The sequence below is a fragment of the Acomys russatus genome, chromosome 2 (genome assembly GCF_903995435.1).
Source record: "Acomys russatus chromosome 2, mAcoRus1.1, whole genome shotgun sequence".
NCBI classification, from domain to species: Eukaryota; Metazoa; Chordata; class Mammalia; order Rodentia; family Muridae; genus Acomys; species Acomys russatus.
Window position 1 is genome coordinate 35,849,063 of NC_067138.1, and position 18,153 is coordinate 35,867,215.

Consider the following 18,153-nt stretch of genomic DNA (forward strand, 5'->3'; position numbering starts at 1 on the left):
ACCCTCTTCTCAGACAGATCTAACTTCAGATTCCTTAGGGCAGAAAGATCACTGTATCACCGTAGCATTTAGAAGTTCACTTGGACAATCCTCTGAATGACAGCAGCAGGTCCTTGCCTAAAATACTTTGGTGCTTTTTCTAGTCCAAAGGAGCCTTTTTTCTTTTCACTAGAGTCCAATAACCACACACTTACCTTTATATACCTAGACTTTAAAAAGGCTTGTAAAACATCTTAGAGGATCCATCTAATCAAAGTCATTTGAATGATTTCGTGTGGGTGCACATACCCAAGACATAATTTCCTGATTTATGTCCACATAAGTTGTGAGGAACCAAACTAGTAACGTTTTAGATCTGGCAGTCAACCAGAATCCAACCGGGACGCTAGAAAAAGGAAGTGCAAACGTACGTGAGCAGCGCTGCGCCGGAAAAGGTCGTCCAACCGTTGTCGGGGCCAGAAGCCGCCGCGCGCGGTGTTGCGCATGCTCGGCGCCCGGCCGGCGATTGGCTGTCTGGGAGGCGGGAGACTTGAGCTTGCTCGGTGAAGGGCGTCGCTACTTGCCGGGGGGTTGCTCGCGGTTTCGGTCGGTGTGGCCGGTAGGTCTCTGCAGCGGAGGCCGGGGGAGGCGCGCGCGGGGCCTGGGGCTGGGTGACCTGGTCCCGGGTGGGGGTGGAGGAGGAAGGCGGCGGGAACCACGGCGCTGGCCGGCCTGGGTGCGGGGGCGTGTTCTGAGGTGAGGACATTGCTGGTGCCACTGCCCGCCCGGAGGCCGCCTGGGGCCTGAGAACAGCCCTGTCCCTGTCCCCGCAGGTGACAGTGATGGGGATGTGGAACCTTCCAGCGCGGTCCTTGGGCGATTTTATCTACCCACTGGTTCGTTCTCGCTCCCCCGACCCCGAAACCATTTACATTAATTATGGAAGATTTTGTAGGCAGGTGCAGTCCCAAATAAGGAGAATTTGCAGTATAAAGTAGAAATCTTATTAGCCAATGTAGCTGGAAGCCGCAAGGCTGAAACAGCAAGGGCGGTCTCTTGCTGGCTTTGTGGAGTTTTAGGTTTTTTGTTTTTAAGTTTTTGCATCCTAGTGTTTGCCACACCCTCTCCTCAGTGAAGTCCAGAGGAAGGCATAGATTCTGGTTATGATCCTGTAGGCAGAGAGAGCTACATGCTCCTGTCTCTCCTCTTATGGGACCTCTGCCGTCCCTATTCTCATAGGGTTTTGTGGACTAAACAGGCAACTGTAATTATAGGTAGTAATATTACAAGAAGCAGTGATAGTTACTGTGTGCCAAGCTTTTTTCTGAATCCTTGAGTTGGTCTCACAGTTGTAATAGTGTGTGATAAAGTTGTATGTCTGATAAAGGCACATGAGGAAACAGACACAGATCTAAGTTAGCTGCTGGGAAGAGCATTCTGTATTCAGACATTAGGCTTCAAAGCTGTCTTCTTCTCCTTCTTCTTTTTTTCTTTCTTCCTCCTCCTCTTCCTGTTCTTCCTCCTCCTCCTCCTCTCTTCTTCTTCTCCTTCTTCTTCTTCTTCTTCTTCTTCTTCTTCTTCTCTTCTCTTCTTCTTCTTCTTCTTCTCTTCTTCTTCTTCTTCTTCTTCTTCTTCTCTTCTTCTTCTTCTTCTTCTTTCTCTCTCTCTTCTTCTTCTTCTTCTTCTTCTTCTTCTTCTTCTTCTTCTTCTTCTTCTTCTTCTTCTTCTTCTTCTTCTTTTTTCTGAGACAGGGTTTCTCTGTAGCCCTGGCTGTCCTGAACCAGGCTGGCCTCGAACTCACAGTGATCCGCCTGCCTCTGCCTCCCTTGTGCTGGGATTAAAGGCGTGCCTGGCACCAGTTATAGTTTATTATAAAGAAAACATCTTCATCATGGGAAATTTGAAGTACACAGAAAAGAACTCAGATTAAAAAAATCACTTGTTATTGTAACATGCAGAGATAATTAGTGTTAATGTCATAGCACGTGCTTTGCTAGTCTTAACATGAAGTTCACTTGTATTTCTTTTTTCTTTGATTTGTATTTCTTAAAAGTTTGTTTATACATATTTATTTATTTGCTTGTTTGTTTGTGTGTGTCTATGTACATGGGCATGCATGCACCATGATGCACATAAAAAACAGAGGACAATTTGTGGGAGTTGGTTCTCTTTGTTCACCGCATATATGGTCATCTGGCTTATCTTTGCTTACTGAGCCATCTTGCCAGTCCAACAACTCCTTTGTTTTATGTATACCTTCTTTATATAGGCCCAAAGAAAAGAATGTTAAAGTTACGATTTTACATTGTTTATTTTGTATGCAAATATGTGAGGGTGTGTATGTTCTATGATGTGCCAGCAGAAGGCAGAGGACCGCCTGTGGGAATTGGCTATCCCCTATTGCCACACTGGGTGGGGCCTGGGAGTCAAACAGGACATCAGGCTTGGTGACAGGTGCCTTTCACTGCCCAGCCAACTTACAGGCCCAAAATAATAATGCTAGGCAATATTTTTGGTGTACTTGTATTATGACTGTGTCTTGTTGCAATAGACCAGGTGTAGAGTATTCTCCTTGTGGTACTAACAACTGGCTCTCAATATTTCAGAGTTAGTTTGGATTGATCTATCTATCTATCTATCTATCTATCTATCTATCTATCCATCCATCCATCCAAATATCTATATGGGAGAAAAAGAGAGACCATGTGTAGATGGAGGAGCTGCAGGGAAGACTCAGAAATTTAGGAGCTTGTGAAGGCTGTATTCAGTTGTGTATATGAGGATTTATTCACCTAGTACCTAATTATGGACAAGTGGATTTCTTTTGCTATTAAGTGGTGCTAGCATACTTACACATAATCATTTAATCTTTTGTTTTGTTTTGTGTTTTTGTTTTTCAGGACAGGGTTTCTCTGTGTAGCGCTGACTGGCCTGGAACTCACTCTGTAGACCAGGCTGACTTCAAACTCACAGAGATCCACCTGCCTCTGCCTCACGAGTGCTAGGATCAAAGGTGTATGCCACCATCGCCTGGCTTTAAGCATATTTTTGATACTTTCTAATACTAAAAGTTGAATTTCTGGGTTAATCAAATGATTTAAAAAACTGTTGTCTGTCATGCAGAGTTTCTGATACCTTCTTCTTTACCCATGTTAGTGGAAATAATATTGAGAAAAATTAGAAAAGTTTATTCCAATGTCTTGATTTATCTTAGAAAAACACTGTTTTAAAAGAAAAGAACAGGAACTGGAGAGATGGTTCAGTGGTTAAGGGCGCTGCCTGCTCTTCCGGAGCTTCTAAGTTCAATTCCTAGCAACCACATGGCTCACAACCACCTCTGATGTTATCTGATGCCCTCTTCTGCAGATAAAGCACTCATATACAATAAATAAATAAATCTTTTAAAAAAGGAAAGAACAGTAAAATCACATTGCATTATAAGCATGCCTTAAATTATCAGTATTTTTCTTATTAGTTTATTCAGAACATTTACTGATGAATATAATATATTTGGAGTTGTGGTTGATCCCATTTTTAGAATTCTCTTAGTTTTCCAGTGCTATGATGAAACATTATGACTCTATAAGTCAGTGTTCTCTAGAGGAACAGAACGTATATATATATATATATGAGACCAGGCTGGCCTTGAACATATGGGGATCCACTTGTCTCTGCCTCCCTAGTACTGGGTCTGAAGGCATGTGCTACCATGCCTTTTTTTGGTTTGTACACAGTGTAGGCGTGTGTGTGTGTGTGTGTGTGTGTGTGTGTGTGTGTGTGTGTGACTTACTCTTGCCTGCTCATGTGTGTGTGGAGGCCAGAAGTTGATGTTGAGATTTCTCTTCTCATTCAGTTACCTGTGTTATTTTTTGAGATGCTCTCACAATACTTGGGAGTTTTGGCGAGAGAGCTGGGTAGTGAGCCCTGAGATGCCCTTTCTGTGCCTTCTGTTTGGAGTTACTGATTCATGCTGCCTCTGCAGTGACTTTTACAAGGATGTTGGGTATTTCCAACTTAGGTGCTCATGTTTGCATATAACCACTTTATTCACTGAGCCATCTCCCCAACTCCAAGTTTTCTAAGACTTATTTCTCTGTTTAAGAAAGATTATTTTATCTGCATGGTTTTTTTGTCTCCATGTATGTAGGTGCACCTTGGTGCCTTTAGGGCCAGAAGAGGGTGTCAGATCCTTTGGAACTAGAGCTGTAGATGTTGTTCTAATCGTGTTCATGAATGGCTTCTATTTTGGTATTTTTCAGGTTAATATTGCTGAAGATGAGACGATCTGCAGCACCAAGTCAGGTGCAGGGAAATTCCATTAAAAAACCTAAGTTCATACCTCCAGGAAGAAGTAATACAAGTCTGAATAAGGAGAACACAAGGCTGAGTCCGGGTGTAAAGCCATTGCAGGTGAATGAAAGAAGGGAATCATAATAGGAGATATATAGCACCTAAAACTAAGTATGGTGCCTCATACCTATAATCCAAGCACTTGGAAGGCTGAGGCAGGAGGATTGCCACAAGTTCAGAACTAGTGTAGGCTTCATAAGTAGTTGAGGCCAGCATGGTCTGCACGGTGAGACTGCCTCAAAAGCAATCAAACAGAACAAACAAAAAGTGACCCCTTGTTGCCTATTAGAACTTTCAGTGGCCTCTGTAAATGTTTTTATCTCCTCAGATGTGGGGATGAGATGAGAGAGGCAGCCAAGCTGTGCAAATACATGGCTTGGCCTGAGCCTAGAGCATTTCAGCAGCCTAGTACACGGTAACTCAGAATCTCCTTGATTGAAAGTATGTTTCTAAACTCCTAGGAAGGGAAAAATTTGTTTTCTCCAGTTGCATGTCACTGGAAATACACTCACACTTAAGGGAGGCCCCGTGTCCAGCAGTACATGGCCAACATAAAACACAGCCAAGGGTATTTTTGGAGATGATTTGTTCATTCGTTTTGTTGTTGTTGTTGTTGTTTTTTTAAAGTATCACTCCCATTTTATTTGTCCAAAGTATTTTTTCTTCTGTTCTGTCTTTACATGGGCTTTGGTGGAGGTCGTGGTGCAGCACCAGCAGGTCTAAACCGTGGTGGGGGTGTAGGGCCCTTCTAGGCCTCACGGGATTGATTCCTGACCACCTTGCTGTGACTGGCACAGCTCACGCAGTAATGCAGCTTGCCGTGGAGCTGGGGAAGCACATAAGCGTCAAAGGCACTGCTTGGGAGATGTCCCTGACAGCAGCGGCCTCTACAGTGTTCCGGATGACTGACTTCTTAATGGCCCTGTCCTTGGGCACGCACTGGGCGCGCAGCGGATTGGCTGCACATGGCTGCAGCCCTTTTTAGCATGGCCGTTGTTTCTCCTTTTTTTGATCATCTAGGAGTTAAGACCCGAAAGAGATGTTTTGTTTCTTAATGCTTTGTTTGGGCATGCTTTTACTAAGTTGTCTTTTGTTTATCTAATAAAGTTCTTATAAGAAAAGGGATTATAGAGCTGGGTGTAATGGCACACTCCTTTCATCCCAGCACTTGGCAGAGGCAGGTATTTTTTTTGGTTGTGAGCCTAGCCTTTAACGGCTGAGCTATTATGATGGGCATGGCCGCGCATGCCTGTAATCCCAGCACTTGGGAAGCAGAGGCAGGCAGATCTCTGTGAGCTCGAGACCTACAAAGTGACTCCAGGACAGCCAGGACTATAAGAGAAACCCTGTCTTGAAAAATCAAAAAAAAAAAAAAAAAAAAGATTATTTATATATTTTTTTATTTTATGTGTGCTGGTACCTTTCCTGTTTGTATGTCTGTGCACCGCGTGCATGGAGTGCCCCACAGAGGGCAGAAGGACTTTGGATTCCCTGGAACTGGTCCTTCAGATGATTGTTAGCAGTCATATGGATTTTGGAATTGAACTCAGGTCCTTTGCAAGAGCAGTTACATAACTCAGGCTGAGTTAGAATTGCTATGTAGCTCAGGTTTGCCTTGAACTTGTTCTGTGTCCTGGGCTGGCTTCCAGCTTGAACCTGGGTTCTGGAAGTGCAGCCCTCCTCCCCCAGTGCGATTGTTAATACAGATGTGTAGAAACTGGCAGTTTGCTTTAAATTTAGAGCCTATTGTACAAAAATGTTGGAACTTAGATTTAATTTGTACACTAAATATATATTTGCTTTTGAATTTTAGGGTGCCGAGCAGTCACAAAATGATCCAGGTATATGCGGTTCAAATCTGTGGCCTGCTGAGGGAGGCGCTAGGGAAATGGACCGTGTGGCTAAAGCAGATCCATGTCACACAGGTAAGACCATGATTTTATTACCACAGTGCTCTAGAGATGACATTCAAAATGGATGGTGGGGCTGCAGTGACGGATGGCTCAGAGGTTAAGAGCGCTGGCTGTTCTTCCAGAGGTCCTGAGTTCAATTCCCAGCAACCACATGGTGGCTCACAACCACCTATAATAAGATCTGGTGCCTTCTTCTGGTATTCAGGCGGAACACTGTATAAATAATAAATAAACCTTTTTTTAAAAAAGGATGTTAAGGGCCAGGTGTTGTGCTGCACACCTTTAATGCCAGTACTTGGTGGTGGTGGTGGTGGTGGGGTGTTGGTGCAGAGGCAGGCAGATTGCTATGAGTTTGCGGCCAAGCTCAGGACAGCCCAGGCTACACAGAGAAACCCTGTCTCGAAAAACCAACCCCTTCCCTCAAAAGAAAAAAAAAAAAGTTAATTTGACAATTGTTGATATAGTACCACTGGGTTTTTGCCTTCAGATGATGTCAAAATTTATCTTTAGAAGTTGAATTTTTATCCATTTAGCTAAGGCTGTAGCTCTGTGGTTAGAATGTTTGCCTTGTGTGGCAAGCCCTGGGTTTGAGCCCCATCACTGGCAAAGTAAGCTTTCAGAACAAACTCAAAGCCGCTTAGTTGAAATCTAGTGTTTTGTCATAGGTGCATGTTTAAGACTGGAGGAAACGTGTTGATCGGATACAATGTTTAAGTACTGATTAGTTGTATTTAAATTTCTGTAGTAAACATGCTGATACTACTAAACTTGAAGAGATAAGCTTGAAGGAAGCAAAGGACAACTTTATTGTACTCTGTGGTAAGGGCAGATCAGATTTGAATGATTAATTTGGGAAAATCAAGCATTTTACCTATGTTCCATCTCTCCATTGTTGACTTGAGTTAAAAGTATTATGGTTCCTTTTGTATCTGCTAGAGATACAGGCAGTTTACAGAGCTTATTCAACCTTTGTTGCAGGATATTTGATCCTGTCATGAACCCTTCCTGCCTTACTTCCCTCCCAGATTCCTTTTTTCTTAAAGTCTAGGCTTTTTCTTCTTTTTTTTTTTTTTTTAAAGATTTATTTTTTTTGGTTTTTCAAGACGGGGCCTCTCTGTGTAGCTTTGGCTGTTCTGGACTCGCTTAATAGACTAGGCTGGCCTCGAACTCACAATGATCCACCTGCCTGTGCCTCCTGAGCATTAAAGGTGTGGGCCACCAATCCCGGCTTAAAAGATTTATTTATTTATTACGTACACAGTGTTTTGCCTGCATGTGTGCCTGCAGGCCGGAAGAGGGCACGAGATCTCAGTATAGATGGTTCGGAGCCACGATGTGGTTGCTGGGAATTGGACTCAGGACCTTTGGAAGAGCAGGCAGTGCTCTTAACCTCTGAGCTCTCTCTAGCCCCAGGCTTTTTCTTTCACTGTCAGACAGAGGGCAGATAGTCAATACTGTGTGCCTGTGTTGGTTTTTGTTTTTGTTTTGGTTTGGTTTTCTATCACAGTAGCTGATCTCTTCATCTGAGAACTATGTGTTTACTATGGGATGTAATATAATCTGTTGCTGATTTGTACGCATTTACACATAATTTTTGCCATTCTCTTCAATGCTAAATATGAGAAGTTAAGAGTTAAGATAATTGAAGAGTGAATTAATTCATGTAACCCCGAACCTGATTTAGTGATTGACTGTCCTGGGAGCCTGTTCCAACCTTCTGATAGTTTTCTGCTCTCCCTTAGAGAGGTCAAATTGGAGACAGAGTCTCTTTGAGACTGTTTGTTCTCTGGTGGACTGCTGCAGAGGGCTGTACTAGGGAAAAGATGGGATGAGAGACACACAGTTTGTACAGATTGTACATTTTGACTTCTTTTAAAAAATACTTATTTATTTGTATATGAGTGCTCTATCTGCATGTACATGGCAGGAAAGGGCATCAGATCACATGGTTGTGAGCCACCATGTGATTGCTGGTATTGAATTCAGGACCTCTGGAAGAACGGACAGTGCTCTTAACCACTGAGCCATCTCTCCAGCCCATTTTGACATCCTTTAAATTATAGATCTGATTCATTCTGGAAGGAGATGTAAGCCTGCATGTTTTAGTTAAAATATGTTCCTGTGTCCCCATATTACCTTTTTGTTTTGTAGTTTTTTTCCATATGTAAAGAAGTCAAAAACAGTTCAATTAGCATTCTGAATTCAGCAGTTGATAATATTATGTCTTAGTTTTCTCTCTTCCCATCCCTATGTGCTAAGAGTTGAACCTGTGGTCTTTATTTTATTATTATTTTGGTTTTTTGAGACAGGGTTTCTCTGTGTAGCCTTGGCTGTCCTAGACTCACTTTGTAGACCAGGCTGGCCTCGAACTCAGCAATTCCCCTGCCTCTGCCTCCTGAGTGCTGGAATTAAAGGGTGTGTGCCACCATGCCTGTCCTGAATCTGTGGTCTTATACATGCTAGGCAAGTTGTTTACCACTGAGTTCCATAAGATAGCTTGTTTGTTTTCTTTCTTTAATAAGTACACTTGACTGCATTCTGCCTCACTGGGTACTTGGTTCTCTATAGCACTATATATTTGCAGATGATGCCTTTTGAGGATGAAGGTGTCAGTTTACGTCTAATGACTTCCAAAGGTTCAGAGAATGTTCTTTCAGGGGCAGTGTGATACGAAAGCCCATTTTTGGATAGCCCTTGTCCTAGTTATCTAGGGTGATTATTGCTGTGATGAAATTTGGGCAGGAAAGGGTTTATTTGGTTATACTTCCAGATAACTGTGTGACTGAAGGAAGCTGGGACAGGCATGCAAACAGGTAGGAACCTAGAAGCAGGAGCTGATGCAGAGGCCGTGGAGGGTGCTGCTTACGGGTTTGCTCCCATGGTTTCCTCAGCCTGCTTTCTTACCGAACCAGGATCACCAGCCCTTGAGTAGCCCTACCCATAATGGGCTGGACTCTCCCCCATTGATAGCTAATTAAGAAAATGTCTTCCGGGCTTGCTTACAGCCAGATATTATGGATGTGTTTTCTCAACTGAGGTTTCTTCTTTTCAGATGACTTTAGCTTGTGTCACGTTGACATAAATCTATCCAGCACAGTCCCCCGGCCCCCCCCTCCTTTTTTTTTTTTTTTTACTAATAGTCTCACTGAGTCATCTTAGGCTGGGCCTGTGAAAACCAAATCCTGGAAGAGGGGAAGTGTGAGTTGAACATGTTCCCTATAAAGCTATGAGATTTTAAGTCCTGATATCTGTGAGTGTGACTTTCTTTTCAAATGGGGTCTTGGCAGAGGTAAGCATGTTACGGTGCGGTCATACTAGTTTATGGTTATGGTGACTATTCTTGGTTGTCAAATTGACTACATCTGGAACTAAAACCCCCGAATGGGGCCATACCTGTGAGGGAGTTTTGCTTAATTTGAAGTAGGAAGACATACCTTTCATCCAGATCTTGAGGCAAGAAGACACACTTTATGCTAGGCCATACCATACTCTGCTGCAAGCCTATAGAAAGGACATGGAAGAAGGAAGCTTTTACTCTTTGACTGCTTGTCTTCACCATGTGAGCAAGTCCATCCCCTTACTGGCTTTAGAGCCTGCTTCTTCAGGATTCCAGCGTATACTGAAGACCAGCTGAGGTGTCCAGCCTTGTGGACCGAGCAACTTCCTAGGCAGCCACTGTTGGATTAGCTGAACTGCAGCCTGTACTTCATCTTAATAAATCTCCTCTGTCTCTGTCTCTGTCTCTGTCTCTGTCTCTGTCTCTGTCTCTCTCTCTGTGTTCATTCTATAGAGAATGTTTCTCTACAGAACCCTGACTCCCCCCCAATGGTGGACTCTAAATTTCATGAAGGGATGTTGGAAAGATGTGTTGTTTTCTGTGACACCCATGACCAAGGCTTTGGCTTCTGAGTGCTTAGAGAAGTCAAGTGGGCAAGACAAGGCCACTGCATTGTGATGGTCTGCTGCTCCTGCAGACCAGCTCCAGAACAGTGAGGAGAGAAGAGAAGAGAAAGTCTTGGTGGATGTGCGGTAGGGAGGATTGAACAGGTGGTGAACAGCTGGTTAAGGGAAACCAACCGTGGGTTGAACAACTGACTTTCATAGGAACCAGCTGTTGAGGTGAGGTTGAGGAATGGAGGAAAAAGAAATACTGGAGACCAGGTATATGTGGTATAAACTGAAGGTCTTAAAGCCCAGGAGAACCTTATATTCTGTCTCTCTCACATGCTGTCTGTCTTCTCTGTCTCACTTGCTCTCTGTCTGTTCCTGCTTGCTGTTACCCTTACTTTTCTGTATCTGTCACTTGCTTGCTGTGACTACAGCCCCAGTATTTTATTTAAAGTGAAGTTCAATTTTTTACAGATTACATCATAATTTTTCTCATCTTTTACAATCAATACAACATTTAAAAACCAACAAAGCAAGAGAGCAGTCTAACAAGGAAATACAAACAGTTCTGTATAACCTACAATAAAGCATACAGCAAAAATCAATCAATTTCCAAGTAATGGTCAGTGTAACCTGATTATTATTTCTTAAACAATACTTGGGAAAGTTTAATCATAAATTTTCCTGGGCTAAAGCTATTGTGTTTACAAGATTGTCATAGCAACATAGCTTGAGCTAAATACTCTCTAATAAAGGAAAAACTTGACTTACTCCCAGTTCCAAACCAATAGGTGTGCTATCCAAGCCTAAACTAAATGCCAAGGGGTCCTCTGTTGTAAAGTTTTCGTAAAGCATGACGTTCCAAGACCACTTTCTAGTGCTCTCAAAGCAGATTCGAAAGAAACTTTTCTACATCTAACAGTATCTAGCCAGGTACTGTTATGTCAAGGCCCTACCTTTCTTTAGTGCAGTTTCTGCTTGGGTGCTCACAGTCAGAGCAAAAAACTATTATGTTTCCAACCTTTGGCCAGATGCCTTCCTTCAACATTTCTGTGGGAAAAAGTTTTCCCTGTGTGATTTTCATTAGGGCTCAGTCAAAGTGAGAAATAGAAAGACAGTTTTAGAAGGAAAGCAGATAGAATAATTTGGCAAAATTACACCTGGACCATACGTAATATTTAAGGTCAGTGGTGATCAGCCCTCCGGTAATCCAGCCTTTGGAACCTTGTCAAGCAAAGCCTCAGCAGCTGCTCTGGATGTCTAGAGATCATGCTGGACAGTCAGAGCTCTCTGGAACTTTGTCAAGCAAAGCCTCTACGACTTGTCCTCATGTTGTGACAATAGTCTATGCTTTGGTGCTATTGAGGAACAGTTTTCAGAAGCCTTAGCAAGAACGTGTAAGGAAGCCATAGCATCTTGTAAGGAAGATGCTTTGTGAGTAGGTAAAGAGAGGTGAGACGGAATGTGAAAGTGAGTGAAGACCCTTGGTGTGAAGAGCAGGAGAAGCCTTTTCTGGCCTGGCAGAGGACTAGAATAGATTTTTGTAAAGAGATAGTGTAAGGCTTGAGAATATAGCTCACTGGTAGAACATTGGCCTACGATGTTCAAGGTCCTGAGTTCAAACCCAGCTTCACACAGACAGCAAAAACAAACAACAAACAAACAAATAAAAGTAATATGAGAATAAGTGAAGTAATGAAAAGTGGAGGATTTTAAGAATTCTTTCAAAAATATTTTAATTATAAGAATTTATGGGTTTCTAAGATTTTTATACATGTTTATAAAGTATAATGATAAAAGTTAGGGTAGTTAATATTTTCCGCTCTTTAAATTAAAAAGTAAAAAAAATTAAAAAATAAATAAATTAAAAAGTAATTTATTCAATTTATATATTTGTCTTCTTGAGGCAGAGTCTCATATAGCTAAGCTAGCTTCAAGCCTTGAATTTTTATTCTTTGTACTCCTGTCTGTACTGAGATTACAAGAGTCTGCTGCCATGGGTATGGCTTTGTGTGTGTGTGTGTGTGTGTGTGTGTGTGTGTGTGTGCTTGCATATGGGCATATGGAAGCCAGAAGATAACCTCAGGTGTACTTTGTCAGGCAATATTTACTCTTTCTTTCTTTCTTTCTTTCTTTTTTTTTTTTTAAAGATTTATTTATTTATTATGTATACAATGTTCTACCTGCGTGTGAGCCTGCAGGCCAGAAGAGGGCACCTAATCTCATTATGGATGGTTGTGAGCCACCATATGGTTCCTGGGAATTGAAGTCAGGACCTTTGGAGGAGCAGACAGTGCTTTTAACTGCTGCGCCATCTCTCCAGCCCTGTTTACTCTTTCTTTTTCTTTTCTCTTTCTTCCTTTTTTCTTTTTTCTTTTTTTTTTTTTTTTTTGAGGCAGACAGAGTCTCAGTGATCTGGAGCTTGCCAGAAGGTCTAGGCTAGCTGGCCAGCAAGGCCCAAGATTCTGCCTGTCTCCACCTCTCTATCCCTAGGATTACAAACACATTTCACCATGCCTGGTTTTTTTCTACATGAGTTTTAGACACTGAGCTGAGGTCCTGGTGCCTGTGAGATAGGCAGTTTTACAACTGAGCCATTACCCAGCCCTGTTTTTTTTTTCAAACATAATTATACATATTTAAGAGGTGCATGTGTACTGTATGTATTTATCCAGTCAGGATAGTTAGCACTTTAGCTCCTTGCTGTTACTGTTTGTTTCTAGCCTTCTGGTATAGTAAAGTATTATGAACTCCAGTCCTCCACTTGTTACAGCTGGCTAATCTTTCTTGTCAGCTTGACTGCATTTAGAGTTACCTAGGAGATGCATGTCTGTGAGTGAGTTTTCCAGGTTTTTTTGTTTTTTTGTTTTTTTCCAAGACAGGATTTCTTTGTGTAGCCTTGGCTGTCCTGGACTCGCTTTGTAGACCAGGCTGGCCTCGAACTCACAGTCATCCACCTGCCTCTGCTTCCTGAGTGCTGGGGTTAAAGGCGAGTTTCCAGTTTTAAGGAAGGAAGGAATCCCAAACATGAGTGTGTGCAGCACAGTCCATAGGCTGGAGTCCTGGACTAAGCACAGATGGAAGGGGAAAGCCCGCTGAGTACCAGCGTTCCCCTTTCTTTGCTGAGGTGGGAGTAAGCAGCAGGCTGCCAGCAACCCTTGTCATGGTGAAACCATCCTCTGAGCCACGGGCCAATGGAACCCACTCCTCCTTGTTGTTTTTGTGAGGTATTTGGACATTACAAATACCATGATGCTGTAGAGCAGTGGGACTTAATAGTCTATTTAACTGAGTTTTAGTACTGCTTTCCAATCTTTCTCAACGGTCTCCTTCCTAAGAGTGAAGGATTAAACATATATCATTGTGGTAGAGTCTTTCTCTGGTGAAGAAATGAGATATGTGGTTTTCAAATGAGTATTAGGTCCTTAGAAATGCTTAGACATGTCTCAAGGTTCATAAACTCTCATGCACATATACACACATTAAATCTTTTGGATGGCTCTCTTTTATGGGCTGCCTGTAAGTGGCACAGTATTACCAAATGAAAATTTCCATTCAAAAGAATGGAGAGCTGTTGCCCTGTCACATTTCCTGTTGGAGAGAAGACTTGTTAAATATGGAGAAGCCTGTGCCAGGTCTGTTAGGATTGCATTCATAGTATTGTGTTTAGCACTTTAGGTACAGCATGAGATCATTATCAGACTAATGTGATTTTTATTGATTTTGCTATTTAATTAATTTTTGTGATGGACATAATAAAATTTAGCGTTTTAAAGTATACAATTCAGTGGCTGGTATTTAACAAATAGCAGTGTTGTACAACTTTGTACAACTGTCATTTCTGTGCAGTTTCACAGCATCTTATCTACTTTCTATCTCAAATATAATTTATCTATTCTCGATATGCCATTCAGAGAGAAAACAGGGCTGGTGAGATAGCTTAGCTAGTAAAGGCGTTTGCCATGCAAGTCTGTCACCTGAGTTCAATCCTCAAAACCCATATAAAGGCGGAAGGAGACTGCCAACTCCACAAAGGTGTCCTTTGACATCTACTGTGGCATGTGCTCACACATACAGTAGTAGTAATGAAAATATCTTAAAGAGAAAAATACAATAAATAGTCACTGTGGATTTTTAAAATAAGTGAGTGTGGTACAGTAAAAAGTCTCTCCCTTATGTTTAGACGTCTGGCATGTTTCTCTAGAGGTAACCTCTTAAGTGTGTGTGTGTGTGTGTGTCTTCTGTAGATATTATCTGTTACTTTTCTTGTGCTTTGATAAAACACAATGACTACCTAGGACCATCAGAAAACAGATATTTACAATTCATTTTTAAAAAAAGATTAATTAATTGTTATTATTATTATTAGTAAATATTTATTTATTATGCACACAGTGCTCTGTCTGCATGTACACATACATGCCATCTCTCCAGGCCTTATTTATTTACTGTTACGTATACAGTTCTCTGCCTGCATGTACAGCTACATGCCAGAAGAGGGCATCAGGTTACATTATAGATGGTTGTGAGCCACCATGTGCTTGCAGGGAATTGAGCTCAGGACCTCTGGAAGAGCAGTCAGTGCTCTTAACCGCTGAGCCATCTCTCCAGCCCTATCTCACAATTCCTATTAGTTATGAAGTAGCAGTGAGAATAACTGCTGAGGGTTGGCTGAGGGTCTCCACAACATGAGGAGCTGTACTGAAGGGTTGCAGCATTAAGAAGGTTGGGAAGCATACTCTCGCTGTGTCGTGTTGACAAAAGCTAGCCAATACAGACATTTCACATATTTGGGAAAATTTTATGTCTGTATTCTCTGGAAAGAGCAGTTAGCTAGTTGCACTGCATTTAAAAAGTATCTTATATATTTGTTTGTTTATTTGTGTTTGTGCGTGTGTGCCGGCCAGAGGATAACTTACAGGAGTCAGTTTGCTCCTTCTACCACGTGGGTCGCAGAGATCAAACTCAAGAGATCAGGCTCGGCAGTACACGCCTTTACCTGCTGTGCCATTTTGACCATTCTGTATTTTTTTTTTTTTTACATTTCATTTTTACTATAATAGTGTTGGTGCAAAAATATGATTTCATCTCAAAGGGAATAGAGATAGTTTATTCTGGAGCCAAACTGAATGACCGTGGCTTGGGAACACAGATTTAGGTTACCCTAAATTCCATGTTCCAATGAGGAACCAGTGTCATGAAGTTTTTATAGTAGCAGAACAAAGAAAGTCATAAACCAAGGTACTTTAAAAATATAAGCATGGAGCTGGAGAGATGGTTAAGAGCACTGTCTGCTCTTCCAGAGGTTCTGAGTTCAATTCCCAGCAACCACATGGTGACTCACAACCATCTATAATGTGATCTGATGCCCTCTTCTGGCCTGCAGGCATACATGCAGATAGAGCACTCATACATTAGATAAATATAAATAAATAAATCTAAAAAAAAAATACAGAAATGCCTGTAATCCCAGCACTCGGGGGAGGCAGAGGCAGAGGCAGATGGATCTCTATGAGTTTGAGGCCAGCCTAGTCTGCAAATGAACCCAGGACAATCAGGGCTACACAGAGAAACCCTGTCTTGAAAAACAAAACAAAATGAAAGAAAACAAACAAAAAGCCTAAGGAGCTGGGCATGGTGGTGGTGCCTTTAATTTGAGCATTCAGGAACAGAGGCAGGTGGATCTCCGTGAGTTAGAGGCCAGCTTGGCCTATGTAGTGAGTTCTGGGACAGCCAGGTGTATGTAGAAAGACCTTATTTCAAAAAAACACAAAAGAAAAAAAAAAAAGCTTAAAATAAATTGCAGTTCAATTCTGCAGTCACTGAAGTTCTTGTCGGTTAGTCAGCTTTGCGGGTTTGTTTTGAAGATACATCTTTTCCTAGAAACTCATTCACAGTAGTTTATCTTAGAACTCTTTTTGTTGCCTGGCGTGGTGGCGCTTGCCTGTAAACCCAGCACAGAGGGAGGCAGAGGCAGGTGCGTCTCTGTGAGTTCGAAGCCAACCTGGTGTACAAAGCAAGTCCAGGACAGCCAAGGCGACACAGAGAAACCCTACCTCGGGGGGGGGGGGCCCTTTTTGTTAGTGGATTTAGAACTAACCCACTCTCCATTCAGTAGTGCCAGAGACTGAACCCAGAGCGGCCAGCGAGCACGATCACTGAGCTGTCTGCCCAGCTCCATAGTAAAGGATGGCCTTGTCTTCACTGTGTAGTCAGGGGTAGTCTCAAAGTCATGGATCCTGCCTCAGCCTCAGCTGGGGTTATAGATGCATGCCAGCATGCCTAGCTAACGTACTCTTTTAAAAGCTGATTCCATGCCAGGTGAAGTGGCACTCACCTGTAATCCCAGCACTCAGGGAGGCAGAGGCAGCTGTATTGCTGAGTTCGAGGCCAGCCTGGTCTATAAAGCAAGTTCAGGACAGCCAAGGCTACACAGAGAAAGCTTATTTCGAAACCACCCCCCGGCCCCGGCCCCCCCACCCCAAAGAAAAGCTGACTCCACTGTATGAACATGTCAGTGTCTTATTAATGAATATTTGTGTTGTATGGAGTCTTTTGGTATTATAAAATATAAACAAAGCTAAAATGAGCACGTCCACACACATATACACACACAAGAATATGTGTTTGTGTGTAATACTTTGGAGCAGGGTGCTGGTCACAAGGAATGTGTACTCATTCTGGTAGATAATGACCCATTGACCTCTGCAGAGGTTAGTACAGATCTGTGCTCTCATTAGCAACACTTGAGCAATGTATGTATAGTTTTGTTTGTTTGTTTGTCTTTCGAGACAGGATTTCTCTGTGTAGCTTTAGCTGTCCTCGACTCTGTAGACTAGGCCGGCCTTGAACTCCTGCCTCTGCCTCCCCAAGGGCTGGAATCACAGGTGTGTGTGCTCTCCTCCCAGTGATATTGGACTGTATGTGAGTATACACTTATGCTTTGATAGTTTAATAGCTAAAAATGTGAGTTTTTGTTTTGTTTTTGTTTTTTTGAGACAGGGTTTCTCTGTGTAGCCTTGGCTTTCCTGGACTCACTTTGTAGACCAGGCTGGCCTTGAACTCACAGAGATCCGCCTGTCTCTGCCTCCCAAGTGTTGGAATCACAGGAGTGTACCACCACACCTGTCCTAATTTTTAAATTTAAATTTTTACTATTTATATTTCAGATTGAGTCAGATACGGTGGTACTCGCACTTGGGAGGTTGAAGAAAGTTTTGGGTCAGCCTGAGTTATATAGCAAGATCCCCATTCCCTAAATATTCATGACTCAAATATATATTCATGAAATGTACTTTCAGTGTGAGTTCTGTGTATGTGTACTTTTTCTGAACTTGTTGGAATAAGCTGCTGGCATGATGCCATGCTACCCTCAAGCCTTCAGTGTATGTTTTGTAAACAAACTGGAGAGCTCATGAATGTGGCTATGCTTCTTAATACTAGGCTCTGGGGTCTGGAGACATGGCTCAGAGGTTGAGAGCACCAGCTGTTCCTCCAGACGACTCAGGTTCTATTCCCAGCACCCACATGGTGTAACTCTAGTTCCAGGGGATTTGATGGTCTCTTCTGACCTCTGCAGGCACTGGGCATGCACATGGCGTATATACATAGGTGCAAACAGTACTCATACACATAAGATAAAATAAAATAAATCTAAAAACAATTAAAGATAGCTTATGGAGTGAGTGCCCTCACCTCTTCCACCATGTGAAGACACAGGGCACTGTGCTGGGTACACAACCTCTAGAAAGTGTCCCTTCTCCAGAGACTTAATATTTCAGTGTCTTGGTTTTGGAGTCCTAGTCTTCAGGATAGCAGGAAATACATTTTTTTTTGTTCATAAGCTACCTAGTCTGTGGTATTTTGTTATGACAACTTGAGTGGATTAAAATAGTGTTTATTATTTTCCCCTGTTAATTCAGGATTATGTGCTATAGCTTGTTGCCTTGCCTTTAGTTTGTTTTTCTTTTTAAATTTTATTTTAAGACAGGGTCTCATTTTGTAGTCAGGCCTGACCTGGAAC

At 42.3% G+C, this 18,153-nt stretch overlaps 1 protein-coding gene and 1 pseudogene across 1 annotated transcript in view; one reads left to right on the plus strand and one right to left on the minus strand.

Annotated features, from left to right (window-relative positions):
* The first annotated feature begins 4,241 nt into the window (after positions 1-4,241).
* Positions 4,242-18,153, plus strand: part of Rad54b (RAD54 homolog B) — a 71,149-nt gene continuing 57,237 nt past the window's right edge. Inside the window, exons 1-2 of the mRNA XM_051160325.1 lie at positions 4,242-4,389; positions 6,143-6,254. Of these exons, the coding sequence (XP_051016282.1) occupies positions 4,255-4,389; positions 6,143-6,254 (247 nt within the window). The 5' untranslated portion in view covers positions 4,242-4,254. The remainder of the gene's footprint in view (positions 4,390-6,142; positions 6,255-18,153) is intronic.
* LOC127201631 (40S ribosomal protein S26-like) lies at positions 5,006-5,345 on the minus strand (annotated as a pseudogene).